General features: G+C 30.4%; 1 protein-coding gene across 1 annotated transcript in view; it reads right to left on the bottom strand.

Annotated features, from left to right (window-relative positions):
• The window catches only part of LOC129913085 (ras-like protein family member 10B), an 88,280-nt gene that overhangs the window by 31,207 nt on the left and 42,250 nt on the right, over window positions 1-14,823 (bottom strand). The window contains 1 exon segment of the mRNA XM_055991533.1: window positions 12,022-12,685. Coding sequence (XP_055847508.1) covers window positions 12,022-12,282 — 261 coding nt within the window. The 5' untranslated portion in view covers window positions 12,283-12,685.

The raw sequence follows: 14,823 nt of genomic DNA, 5'->3' as shown, positions 1-14,823 counted from the left end.
CCGAATCCGAAGTCAGAATTGATCTAGCACGTCACGTTTTTTTGATATTCCCGTTAGAAAATCTCAAAAACCCATTTTTTTGCTGTTTTCGAAGAAATATTTTGGCATAATGTAATATTTTTCAATTAAAATTGTTACGGTTTATGAAAGAACTTTTTTTTCTTTCAAATTCAGTTTCAATCTTCTCAATATCTCTTTTCTTCTCCGAGATATCTTAATTTAAGTAAGTTTAGTAGGTTTGGCATATCTTATCATACAAAAAAACTGATCTCTAAAAATTAATATATCTTTCTCCCTAGAACAAAAATATACTTTTCTAATGGACTTTAGTGTGCTAATTTTGAATCCAAACTCAAAAAATTTCTAAGAAAAAACTTGATTTTGTGATACTTTAATGCGTATATCTTAAAATCCTCACGTGATAGAATTTTTTTGACTTCGGATTCTAACTCAGCACATCAAAAACTACAAGAAAAGTATACTTTTGTTTCTAGAAGAAACAAATATGAAGCTTTACAAGGCAGTTTATCGAATGGTTTATTACAAATAAGATATTTCTAAATAGATAAATAGTATATAAAATTACAAAACACGTAAAAATTTTGTTAAATATATTTTATTATGGTTTTCTTTACAAATTTGACTTTTTAAATGTAATGGGCGTTGATATTTTACATTTTCCTTAATTAAGGTGTTTTTGTTCATGTTGGATTTACTAAAAAGTAAATGATTTCGATATTTCTGCTTTTTTTTATATAAATCAGTATTTTAAAATATGAGTAAACATTAATGTAAAAGGACATATTTGGTGTCAATCGACGCCATATTACGCCATATTACGAGGAATAAGTCCTCCAAATTTGAGCTCAATGCTACAAATAGTTTGAATTTTGCACGAGTTCAAATAAATCTAAAAGGTTGATTTTTTAGAAACTACCCACATTTTTCAAAAATCATTTCATTTCAACAAAAATGGTACCTGATAGAATTTTTCTGAAACCAGATTTATATATTATTTGAAGGAGAAAAAAAAGTTAAATTTTGCAGACCAGTGTAATTAGTGAATAAAAAGAAATTATAACTTGCGTTTCAACTCTCGAGTTATAGTCAACTCTCAAGTTAGCAAACTCGAGAGTTTTCAAGTTGAGCAATAGTTAAAAAATCGGCCCTAAGGATATGAGACTATTTTTAACTATCATTTTAAGTAGATTTCTGAAGTAAGAAGATTTAGATTAGATAGCTACGATTTGAGTCTTTAAAATTCACATTTTTTGCTACATTTACCAAGTGTTCTTGTAGGAGCTTATTATTATTTTTACTTGCTCTATAGGGCAAGTATTGGTTTCGTGTCGAAAAAAAAAATTGAGGTTTTAATCAAAACCAACATTACGATGATGGAGAATTCCGAAAAAGTGGGTCCCGCAATTCCGTCCGTGCGTCTGTGCGTCCATCTGTACACATTTCCACAGCCTAAACGGGTGGATGGATTTTCTTCAAATTTGGTATAGATGATTTTTATGGAATTCTGAAAGTTGGTTTTTTTTTTGTTTTTTTATATCTCGTTTAGAACGTATACCTCCCATACAAAAAAATACGATATTACGAATTTCTCGAAAACGGCTCTAACGATTTTGATTAAACTTTGTATACATAATATTTAAAGCAGTGGCAATAAAACTGCATTTTTATTTTTCTCAAAAAAGTCAAATAACAAAAAAAAAATTTTGCCCTAAATGTCGGCTCTTCCCCAATATCAATTTTTTTAAAATTTAGATCCAGCTTTTAAAATCTACAAGTAGACTAACATAAAAGTGCTTTGAACTGCAAGAGCAAGTACGTGCGACCCCAGTCGTGCATTTTATTTTTTTTTGCTTGCAAAATAAGCTATTTTCTCTTAGAATAGCTGCGGAAACTCGTTCCATTCTTCTATTGATCAATCATTTTTTTGGAGACTAATCTTGAACCTACACTATTTTTCACTTCCGATACTATGCCCACAGCTAGTGCTCATTAGGTACCTACTATTGAGGAAGTTTAGTTCATAAAAAAAGATGAAAGAGCATTCGACAATAAAGAGGATCCTAAAGAGTTTAAGATGATTTCCTAGACGACAAACCCCACAGGCGGATCACTAGTGCGAAAATAAAAAAAAGATGAAAAAGCATTCGACAATAAAGAGGATCCTAAAGAGGTTAAGATGATTTCCTAGACGACAAACCCCTCAGGCGGATCACTAGTGCGAAACAGATACGATAAAGTTATGTACCCTTCGACATCGAGATCATAACAGCGCCTATAATAGGGGGTAGATGTAGAAGAAGGTGGGTACCTGTCAAAGAACCGCTTGATTTGTTAATTTCTGACAAACGCATAATCGTTTTCGCAGTATAATATTAAAATGAATTTATATTCACAAAGACTTATTTTCTCTTTCAATAATTTCTTTATAACTGCAAAATAGTAATTTATTTGGAACAACTTTTAAATTCTTTGATTTAAAATTTTCTTTTATATGATTACATTAAAATGAAGGTTTCCTTCAAAATCAACATTTTAAATCTTAATATTCTAAGCAACTGCATACCACCTAAAGGGCAAGTACATAGTACCAAGTATTGATAAATTGCTTTTACTTTTGTTTCTAGTTTCACACCCCTCTGTAAATGAAAAAAAAAAAAAACTATGAATAATAAATAAATTGTGTCGTCCAAATTTTTCGGGCTGCATTACAATAGTATGTAGTTTCTCGCAGCTTACGACCTTTTGATGAAAAAAGAAAAAAATAAGAACTCATGTGAATTTAAATATTTTCCACCCTTTCATATAAAAAATATTACTTTTGAATAAATTTAAATGGCAGTTTTTTAATCCAATGAAAATATTTTTTTTTTTGTCAAAAGTTTTAATTTGAGTTAATTATGTCTTTTTTGTATCCTCACTCAGTTATTTATTTAAGTTGACGTTTTCTATGTTCAAGAGACAAAATAAAATTATTGGTTCCTAAGACGATTCTCCACTGTATCTTTATTTTGTTCAATGTATGCATTTACATCAATCTAAAAAAAAGTCCTGTCACTTTTTCATTCATCTTGTTTTAATCCTTAACCCTTGTTCCCTTAATTTAAAAAAGATTATTAACACGTTCCTAAGAAAAAGGAGGAGCGGTAGTAACAACATATGCACGTAGGTTATGTATCATGTTACTTAACTTTATTTCGAGCCTTGAGATTCTTTAGGTTCTATTAAAAAAAATTTAAAGTGATGGATTCTCACACATCCATAATGTACCAAGCTTCGTTTATAGAGATTGAGAAGGTATATTATGTTCTTAATACATAGGTATATCTTCTACCTCGATTAAACCTTATTTTAATGATCACTTATATTGAAAAACATACAAAAGGTAGGTATATTAAAGCATAGACAGTTTGTAAGTGGAACGTACAAGGTTGTTTTTTGTTCAAGGCGCCTCCTGTGTTGTTCAAGGCGCCTGCTGTGTTGTTTGGTTGTTCAAGGCGCCTCCTGTGTGTTTTTTTTTTCATTTAAATGTTTCTTATACCTAATTAATTTCATTTTAATTCATTTAGGCTCTCAACTATTTTAAAATTTTCTTCTGCCATCTTTAAAATAGAAATAAGAACTCGGCAGCCGTTTGGCCTTTTACTTCAGCAAATATGATATATTTTGACTGAAATCGAGTTTTTAATAATTATATTTTCAGCATTTTAACAGTAGTAGTAGTACAGGTTTTATTTTAAAAATGAGACCTAAAATGTATAGATAGCACAAAAAAAACATTGTTTAAGCTAAAACTTGATATTATTATTATAGGCTTTAAATTTATAAAACGTAATGTGCCTTCTTAAATAACCCTTCTGTCACCAACCTTGGGCAGGTACATGTTTTCCAAACAGATTTTATGGCACAAAAAAAGGTATACTTTTCAAAAAAATAAATCAGTAGTTATGGGTTTATTTTTGACACTTTCTTCGCTATTATATCATTTTATTAAAAAGGATTAATTTCTCTTCCTATCGATTAGCCATTTGTTAAAAGCTGAAATACAGATTCAGTATACTCGGTCGATTCATACATAAATATTTATAGCCTTGATCCCTTTTAAACAAGTACGTGCGACCCAGTCGTGCATTTTATTTTCCACCCCATCCCACCCCACCCACACTACCAAATAATGTCAAAAGTACCAAAACAACCCCCTCCAAGACATGTCATTATAAAACATTTTGATATATTTTTGTGGGAGTGTAAGATGCGAAAATATCTATGAGTGGTTTTATAAATTTTTTTTTCCATTTAAACATTGAATGGCCTAATTTCTTACAAGAATCTCTTTGCCTTTACCTGGCCCCTCATAGCTCATCATAATATGCCTTTGAATATGTGCGGTTTTGAAAAAATAATGTCAGTATTTAGAGAGTAGGGAGGTGAATGATGGTAGAGTATGAGTAAAAATGGATGAAAGGATGTGTGATTGTGTAAAGTGTTTTAGACAGCACACACTGATAAGTTGGAGCTGAAGCGTAGAAGTTATTGTAGCTTTTAATGGCTGACAGTAAATTTAAAGCAAAAGAGGAGATGTATAAATGTGGAAAGCAACAGAAATGCCATAAATAATAAATACTGCTTAAAACTTTATAAATTTCAATCCAAATCAATTAGATTTTACTGTCAGGACTGAGGATAGGAATAAAAAGAGACTTTTTGTATAAAAATTTAATATTTTGAAATTGGTTTTATTGTTGATGGTGAACCTTAAAAAAGCACTTATAACCAATCTTTCTTAAAAGGCATTAGAATTGAACTCAACTGAAACAGCTAGATTTAATAAATTAATGTGTTTTTTTTTTTTTTGTATCAAGATATTTTGATTGCTGAGAACTAACTGGTTTCCCAGACCATTATTTGCTTTTTATACCAGTAAAGGAAGTTTTAGTCTCAAATTATTTTTTAAATCTCATTTTGAATGCACGTTTGTTTAACTAGAATAACTAGTAAAATATTGTATCATGTCCTGTGAGATATATATAGAAACATGTAAGTTTTATGACTTTTATTACATCACATAAATGTCATTTTTAGTTGTTTGGAGACTTGAAATTTTATGATGAAAAGTTAATATGATGCATACCATGTTCCACTTTTTCTCTCTGTTTAGGTTTTTAACTTTGTTGACTATAAACATACATTATTTTACAGGGTTTTTAAAGCGATTGATAAGTATGTAATTATTAAGTATTAAATTTATTTCAACTAAATACAGGAAGGGAAATTTGGGCAAAACGTGCGTCGTGCTTTAAAAAAATACACGTACTTACTCAAATCATAAGAGTTAGTTATAATACTAAAGTTTTACATTAAGAAATTCACAAACAAATTGGTTTACCAATAACAATAAAAAAATAATCGACATCTAGAAACAAAAAAAAATATTGATACGATTTAAAAAATTGATTTTTCAAAACACACAATTTTTTTAATTTCTTACAAAATCCAAATAGTGTCTTAATATTAATGTGAAGGTTAATAAACCGTTTTTTAACAAAAATTTCGTTGAAATTGCTTAAGTCATTTTTATGTACCTAAGAAAAAAAAACAAAACTAGAACCGTTTTATTTTTTTTTTTTTTTTGGAGGTATAATTTAAAATATAACAGATCAATTTTTTTTTTTCGTTTCAAAAGTAGTTATGAATTGTTTGCGATGGCTAACATATTCTCAAAAATTACTAACAATTTTAATTAAAAAAATCTTATGTGGCAAATAACTTCGTACTTTTTAAATTAAAAAAAAAAAATTTTTTGGACCGTTGTTAACGATACCTTGCCATAGAACAGTTTTTTTATGTCTGTCTCTTTCGCAAACGACTTACCCAATTTCAATGAAAATTTTGAGTACGAAAATGTTATAGTAATTTTAATAATAAAATTAAAAAAAAAAACGTTTTAGATTTAAAAAAAAAGTTAAATTTTTTGAATTTTTTTCAAATTTTGTAATTACTTTTAAAAAACTGCTCTAACGATTTCAAATTTTATTGTATTTCTTTGTTATTCAAGAAATTAAATAACATGCTTCTTTTAGATGCCAAAACCATGTTTTGTAAGTTTAAACTAGCTTTTATATTATTTTTTTAGTTTTTTTTTTTTTTGTTTTATTCAAAAAATTCTTCTTTTTTTAAAGCTTTACTATTAATAGCTGCTTTTAGCATAAGAGCAAGTACGTGCGAACTATGTCAGTCGTGTATTTCATTTAGGTACTTTGGTCATATGATAGCTACCAGTAAATTTCGTCCTAAAATCTCTCAAAACCAAACTACCACGTTTAAAGCAACTCTGTTGATTAACTAATAGAGATAGTGATAGACAGACAGACAGATGGAATTTCTTTAAGTGACCTCTTTCTGATTGTTCTGCAGCAAGTGCTAGGGGCAGAAAGTAAACTGCTTGTTTCTTTCCGCAATCCACTTCCTCTAAGCGAAATAAATCATGGAAATTACTTTAAAAGGTTATTTTAGTAGAATAACCTTCCCTCATTTCATTGTCATCAAAATCGTATAACAGTGTTTGAAAAAAAATGCAAGAAGAGCTTAGTGCAACTGTTTATCGTCTACTGAAAATTAAATTTTTGGCTTTCTTCCTCGAAAATTTTTCTGTGGAGTTGTTTTTCTTCTTTTCTTTTGAATTTTTATATTCACAACTGTTGGCAATCATACAAAGAGAAAGCTCAAAATGAATTGTGGAAGCATTCACCGCAGGAAAACCATTATTCATTTTCTTCGAATTGAGTGGTTCTCACCGGAATCTTGGTGGCAGAAGGTACAAGCACAAAGTAGCTGTTCTTGCTCAAAATGGCAGCATAAAAGGCACACTGATATCCAGAATTCTCTCTCGTTCAAAGCAAAGAAGGGAAAATACTCGGTTGAGTTAATTTTCTTTAGGAATCATGAAATTTGGGTGTGAATTTACGAGTTTATGAAGACAGAAGCTTCTTCGTTTTGTATATTTCCCTCTGTCATGACGAGCATCCAAGATAGAAAGTATCGACCTGAGCCGAAGGCGACTAGGTGTACGATGGCAATAAACCAAAAGCAATCTGTTTGTTATTAGCACGATGCTTCTCGGTTGTCCTTTCATTCATCTTCTTTGCCTGCAAAGAGGTGGGTATTTTTGGATTTGGTTTTCGGTTACATTATAACCGATAACAATTGTAAAGAAGGTAGATCTTAATCTTCTTATTAAATATTATAATCTTGCTATCGATTTCAGAATATTCTAATGTTTTTTAAACTCCCCAACCGGATGTTATAAAAAAAGGTCTATAAAAGTGTGCGTGTATGTTTATCTTGAATATAATTCCTAATCGATATGCCGAGTTGTAAATGGAGCACGAAGGGTGTAGTAGGTGTTTTTCTTTTTTTTTTCTAACATCAAACGTGACAGAATGTTTGTTGGGGATGATATCAAGGTGTCGAGTGTTAAGGTAGAAAGAAAGAAAGAAATTATCATTATTATTATTTTGTGTGGTGGCGGATGGTTGTTATTGGTATTTACGTTATGAAAATGGGAAAGATCGACCCTTTAGTGTTACTGGATATAATATTTAAAGGAAGTTTGGATGAGCACCTGAGATAAGCTAAACGAGCACAATACAAAGGTGAAGTTTTTTTTTGGGGGAAATGTCTTTACGTGGGTTTCATGTGTGGCTTTGATAAAAACTTTGAATGTAAACATTTTAAAGTTTAAGATAAATTAGAAAAAAAAAATTTCTTTTTATTTGCAAAAAAAAAAATTGCAATGATGAAATGAAATTTTGTTTTTATGTATGTATCGAAGTCCATTTTTTAGAGATTTGTCATCAAAACAACAACGGAATCTGTTTGAAATAATTTTTTAAGAGCTAGTGTCCATAAAACTTTTTTTTCTATAAGGATATTAACAATCATGATCGTAGGTGAACAAGACACAAGCTCTGGTAGTCATGGATCAGGGTGATATTCCTTAGTAGTCTAAATAAATCTTTCTTCTTCTTCAAGCTGATTCTGGGTCAGAAAAATCGTTGTATTAAATATTTTTTTTTCAAGGCATAAGTTTTCCTTTAAAGATTAAAAAAAAAAAATTATTTTTTGCTGTTCAAAATTCGAGGATAATTTTTTTTTTTTTTTCAAATTAAATAAAATGCATGACTAAGTCCTAAGTACTAGCTCTTGTAGTACAAAGTATTATTTATTTTTGTCACGAAACCAATACTTGCTAGACCAGTGCCGATGCCTTCAAAAACATTAAAAAGTACAAAAAAATCATAGTAGAATGAAACCCATTGGAAAAGGAGGTGAATATGATGAAAATTAAAGGAAAAATAAATTACGGGCGAGCCGAGTTCGGGAAGTGGGTGGGTTGAGTTTTTAATGGTAAAAAATGGTATATCTCGATTTCCGGCAAAACTACAAATCCTATAGAAAAAAGTTGTATTGCAAAGTTGTAGGTAGTAAAAAGATCTACAACTTTTGTATCAACAATTTTTTCACATAAATTCAAAATTTATGTGAAAAATTCAAAAAACTGAGTTTTTGGTTTTTTATTTTTATCTTTTTCAAAAACAAAAATTTTTCTACGAAATTTGGTGAAAACATATCTTATTATGTCCCAAATACACTGTAATTTATTGGATTTAAAATATTAATTTGTTTACCTTATTTTGACTTAATACCAAAAAAACACCCTAATTTTCAATCGATAATTCACGTGTCAAAATATCAGCTTTTTTCAAAAAGTCGGTGGGCATTTCGTTCGTTAAAATGTCTATTTTCTGATGGGGTAAAAAAAAATTTACATTAGTATACTATAGAACATGTTCTCGTAAAATTAAAAAAATGAAAAAAGCTTGAATTCGAAAAAAATTGTTTATCATTGTTTACAATTTTGGCCTATTTATTCAAATTTACACTTTAATTACTCAAAAAACGTGAGATTTATCAATGTTACATGAAAGCTCCCATTTGACAAAAATTCGAACAAAACGAAAATTTCGATATAATTTTTTCTTCTTAATTTTCTTCTTTTTTTAATTTTTCTGAATATGAAAACAGCATTAAAATGAAGAAAACAAAACAAAAATCAGCCAAATCGGTTAAGACGTTCTCGAGTTTTTGACAAAATTACGTCCGACAATTTTTGTAAAAGACAGAATTTCTTGAATACTGGAAATTGCTCTGCTGACCTCAAAAGCAAATTAAAAATAAAAAGAAAAATGTTTTCCAGATGAGTATCAATTTATTTATCATAATTTCATAGTCACAACCCAAGCACAAATTTCGTGTTGACCTGTGTTATCGATTAAAACTTAGGGTGTTTTTTTGGTATTAAGTCAAAATAAGGTAAACAAATTAATATTTTAAATCCAATAAATTACAGTGTATTTGGGACATAATAAGATATGTTTTCACCAAATTTCGTAGAAAAATTTTTGTTTTTGAAAAAGATAAAAATAAAAAACCAAAACTCAGTTTTTTGAATTTTTCACATAAATTTTGAGGTTATGTGAAAAAATTGTTGATACAAAAGTTGTAGATCTTTTTATTACCTACAACTTTGCCATACAACTTTTTTCTATAAGATTTGTAGTTTTGCCGGAAATCGAGATATACCATTTTTTACCATTAAAAACTCAACCCACCCACTTCCCGAACTCGGCTCGCCCGTAATTTATTTTTCCTTTAATTTTCATCATATTCACCTCCTTTTCCAATGGGTTTCATTCTACTATGATTTTTTTTGGTTTTAAAAATTATCGACCCTGGTCTATGCCCTATAACACAAGTTAAAAAAAATGTATTGCCAAATGCAAAATGTGTTCCTTAAATTTTGTTTTCCATAACATTCGTCAATTTTCTTTTAAAGTTAACAATGATTAATGTAAGGTCTTATTATACCTAAATTTTGTAAGGAAGTCGACGAATTTTGTGGAAAAAAATATTAATTTTACCCAAAATATTCTTTGCAATAACATTTCTTAATACACTCCTGCTCAAATTTAACGCACATCCTATTTATTTTAAAGTAAAGTCCTGCTATAACTTTATGCCACAGTATCATGGTTATTTTCTCAAATAAGACAATAGTGATCTTAAATTAAAGGTATGGAATAAAATGTTTGTCGGGAAGATTTTAGGAGAGATTTGCTGAAGTCTGTCTGTTAACCCCCGAACCTTTTAAAGAAGAGTCATAAAATTTCATGGAGTTAAATCTGCTTTACAACACCTACGGAGTTAGCGAGCCTTTCTAGACCTAAGTTAAGTACCCAAAAATACTTGACTGATGCCCTCGAACAGCATCCGGTTCCAATCACCCCTAGATTTGGTCCACAGTTTAGTCTGATGCACGATAATGCATGCTAGAGTAGTTTGAGAATATCTTCAAGATTTTAATATTCCAGCTTCGGATTAACCACACAGAAATCTGGATTTGAATTTAATAGAACATGTGTAGGAAATATTGAAAAGATGCATTCGCGACCGAAATCCACCTCCAAGCTGTCTTGATCAACTGAAAACTTCAGTGAAAGAAGTGTTAAAACAAAACCTTCAAAAGTTAATTAGTGGAATGGACAAACGACTCCAGGTTGTCATATGCGCTAGAGGAGACTATACCAAGTATTGCATACAATTATGGGAAAGAACCGTCACCCGCTTCCATTTTTTTCAAAATTTTTCTTCTTAAAAATAAAAATTATTTTATAATCAGTTTTCAGACCTTGAATTGTTAAATTTGGTTTATCTTTTTTTTGGTTGATAATACTGTTGCAGTTTAGCATTTTTTCGACTTGCTAAACAATAACAAAACACAAAAAAATGCACCAAAGAATTTTAAAGCCTTTTAAAATAAGATGCAGGGGTATAACTTCAGACGAAAAACGTGTGCGTTAATTTTGAGCAGGAGTTTACAATATTTAATAACAAAAAATTGTATGCCTGTACAAAATACCTACTATAAGAGTGTCATTCATTTTACTTTTTTATCAAAAAACGCACACTTGTTTTGCATGATAACGCCAAGCAATCTCACTGCTCTAAAATAATAATTTGTATGCAAATATGCGAAATAATATTCTTTCTAATATTAATTCAAAGTTTTGAAAAGAGCAGTAACTCATCATTGATTGATGAGGCATCAATATCTTTAAAATATTAAATGCTTTCATGACTAGTTCTTTCAAAACAAGAAACAAATTTTGTACAACTGAAAATACTCTATTTAATAGGTAGGTACACTGTGGTGTATACGTGTTATTTTATTCAAATAACACTGTGCGATTAAAAACAAAAAAATACTTTTTTGCCTGAGTCAAAGCGTCATTTGACCTTGAGCGCAGAGGCACTATCAGTTTTTATTTCATGGATCGATAGGGGTATATTTAAAAAGTTTAAACCCAATTTCTCACCACCTGATCATTCTTAATAGCTTCTAAGAGAATATCATGGCTCCTAAAACTAAATATACAATATGTTCCTTATTTGCTATCGTTTAAATGTAATTTCTTTGCATCAAAGTGAGTAAATACAACATGCCAACAAGTTGAAGTCAAATTCTACTTGTTAAAATTGTTTTGAAAAAAACTGATATCATCATTAACATTTTTGAATTTCATAGCCTTTTTAATTTCCTGCATTTTAAAGAAAAAAAATAAACTCTTTATCACCGAAAATGGCCAAGCAATTGGTAAATGAAAATCGATGCGATGACACCCAAAAAAAACCGTTTTTTGAAAATATCTCAGCTTTAAGATGTCGTATGGCAAAAAATAAAGAAATTAATTACTTGTTATAATAGTAACGAAAGAAAAATAATAAAAACAACCTGGGCGAAACGCTTTGGAGTTGAGGTCAATTCGACTTGTTATAATATTTTCTATCAATTTGGTGCACTTTCTTTTCGTTTTTTTTTTTTTTGCAGGGCATGTCTTTCAAAAACTATATAATATTTGAAAATAATTAAAAAAAAAAACTCACCTGTAAAATACATGTTTTGCCGACTCCTGAGGCCCCCAGAAATGCCGCTTTAAGGGGGCCCTGCAGCCATGGGGGTTCCGCACCACCCTCCAGAGTGATGCGCTATGCTGAAATACACTTATTTTGGATATGAATTTCCATTGCGATTGAAATTTTTGTTCCTTTTTTTGTCGTTGTTGTACTATCACCAACATAATCAACGCTTCGTGAACTGCCGATGAGTAATTTTTTTGAATTGGTTGGCGATACTGTGCTCCACATTATTTAATTTAATTTTCTTTTTTTTTTTTCTTTTCAATCTTCCCAATCCAATCCAAAACAATTTTAAATTTTACTTTTACTTTTTGCTCTGTGCGATGATTTATTAATATTACAAATTGATGATTGATATTGATGAGTCTCTGGCTTATGATTCAATTTTATAAACTTTACAATTATTACATTCATACATACGAGTATATTGCTTTAATTTTTTTGTTATATTTAGTTTTATTAATATTTATAATGCTTTATTGTTGCATATTTGTTTTGTTGTGCGGTTTAACGAAAAGGCTGAACACAATGTTCCTTGTTTGAGGTCTTGTAAATTTTTTTTTGATTTTTTTTTAATTTAATTTTAGTTCAGATCTTTTTGTTGTTTGTTTATTTTTCTTTTAAATTATTGCTGAAAAAAAAGAGAAAAAAAAATTAATTTGAGTAGAATAAACAGGCTAGAGAGAATGGAATATTTTGTAAAGTTTTAAAGTTGTTCTAAAAATAGTTGAAGCCACCGAGATTTGAAATATATTTATAATACGTGTCCAAATGAAAAAGATTGTCGCAACCAACCTTGACTGCGTCACAAGTTTATAGATATCACCAAGCAGCCATACAAACTATGTACAAAAATCTAAACTACTACACAAACCTCTAATGATGTCCCTAAAAGCTCTTATTTTCTGGAATTTAATATTCTACACCAAAAACCACCAGCAAAAATGAAATATCCTTATATTTCACCTGAAAACCTGGCAAGACATTTTTACCATAGCTCCTCTAAGCTTGCGACACTATAATGTGAATAAACCTCACGCTCGTACCCACAACCATATATTTTGCGGAAACTTAACACACATTATAAAGGTTTTGGTTGCTACGTTGAAAAAGATTATAAAATTCTTCTTCTACTAAGGGTTATCTCCTTTACGTTCGACGAAGACTCAACCATCAACCGCATAACCGCAGTAATCCTAAGCATTTCTGTGCTATACGAGTATTTTATGTGGGTGGAAAAGAAGAGAGTCTTTAAGGTGATATACCTGGCGCCCGAAACGTGCCTTGTATACGAAGTCATTTTTACTCCATCTGGCTATAGATTCCATTACACATCCAGCCACGAGCAACATCATCGATTTGAAAATCCTCAAAAAAGCCCACAAGGAATAATTATGAAGGATGTGTAGGAACATTCACATCGCTTCATCACCCAACGTTTAGGAAAGGAAGTATTTCAGATAGTTGTCAGGATTAAGAAAACTTTTAACAGGTGGAAGAGAACTTTTGAAAGCTTTCAGCGGTTTTCAATGATATTATAGATTCTGAACAAAATTACATTGAAACTTATGCTTTGACCTTACATTGATAGAATATGAAATGGGTCGTGCAAACTGAAACTTTGAAATTCATTTATGAATTTAAATATTGATGACAACTTTTTTTAAGATTTTGATTTTGAAATTCAAATCATTTCAATTGAAAAAAAAAAAAAAATAGAAACAGAAATACCAGTGGGTATTTAACAGTATTTTTTTTCCGGATCTCTACTTCAAAATATTTTGTAGAGTTGATATGCAATTCGAGAGAAAGTGTGGCCATAACGTTAAACAACTTGGTTGTGATAATAGTTAGGTCTTTTCTCCTCCATGTTTTTGTGTTCTGGATTGGAGAGTTGACTATTGCCATCAAACACAGAGGTGTGCGAAAATCTATTCCAAAAAATGGCCTGCCGTTTGAGCAGAGCAGTCTTTAAAGGATATAGCCAGGAGCGTACACACTATTGGGAATAGCGGGGCGGTGCCCCGGGGCTCCCAACACGCCAGGGCCCCGACATGTAGAGAGTGCAACGTATTATAAAAGTAACGAAGCAAAAAAATAAGATAGTAGACATGAATCCCTTCGGATTCGGACACAAGAGAGAAAAATTATATTCTTCAGTGTAATACATAATAAATTGGTAGCCACCACATAATATTAGGTAATTTCATCTAAAAAAAAATACGTCAGGGGCCACAAACAAATAAATCGGTTTTTCTAATGTTACTTGAATAATCTTAGCGACCAACAAATAATATATCAGGGGCCTAAAAAAAAGTAGGGGGTAATGTACTTTTTTATTTTCTCTTTTCTATATCAAATGGTCCCCCAAATATCAAAGGAGTCCCAAAATTTAGTTTTGGCCTGGGGCCCCGTGAACTCAACGCACGAGTCTGCATATTAGACCAGTGCCAATCCGGTTTTCAGAGGGCAAAAGTTGAACATATTATTAGCAGCATAAGGGTGGTGGGAAAATTTAGGATAAATGGTATATGAAAGGGGAAAAATAAATTGCCCACAAAAAAATTGGGGGAAAGGGGGTGGGTGGGTGAAAAAGTGGGGTGGGTGTCAAAAATCATGGTTTTTTACGATTTCTGTCAAAACTAGACGTCCTATCGAAAAAAGTCAAATGCAAAAGTTGTAGGTAGTATAAATATCTACAACTTTTACTCAAACAATTTTTTTCTATAACCTCAAAAATATTGGAAAAAATGCAAAAATACGATTTTT

This window comes from Episyrphus balteatus, chromosome 3, assembly GCF_945859705.1.
Source record: "Episyrphus balteatus chromosome 3, idEpiBalt1.1, whole genome shotgun sequence".
Classification (NCBI taxonomy): domain Eukaryota; kingdom Metazoa; phylum Arthropoda; class Insecta; order Diptera; family Syrphidae; genus Episyrphus; species Episyrphus balteatus.
The sequence above is the reverse complement of the archived record's forward strand: the minus strand, read 5'-3'. Positions and strand labels throughout refer to the sequence as shown.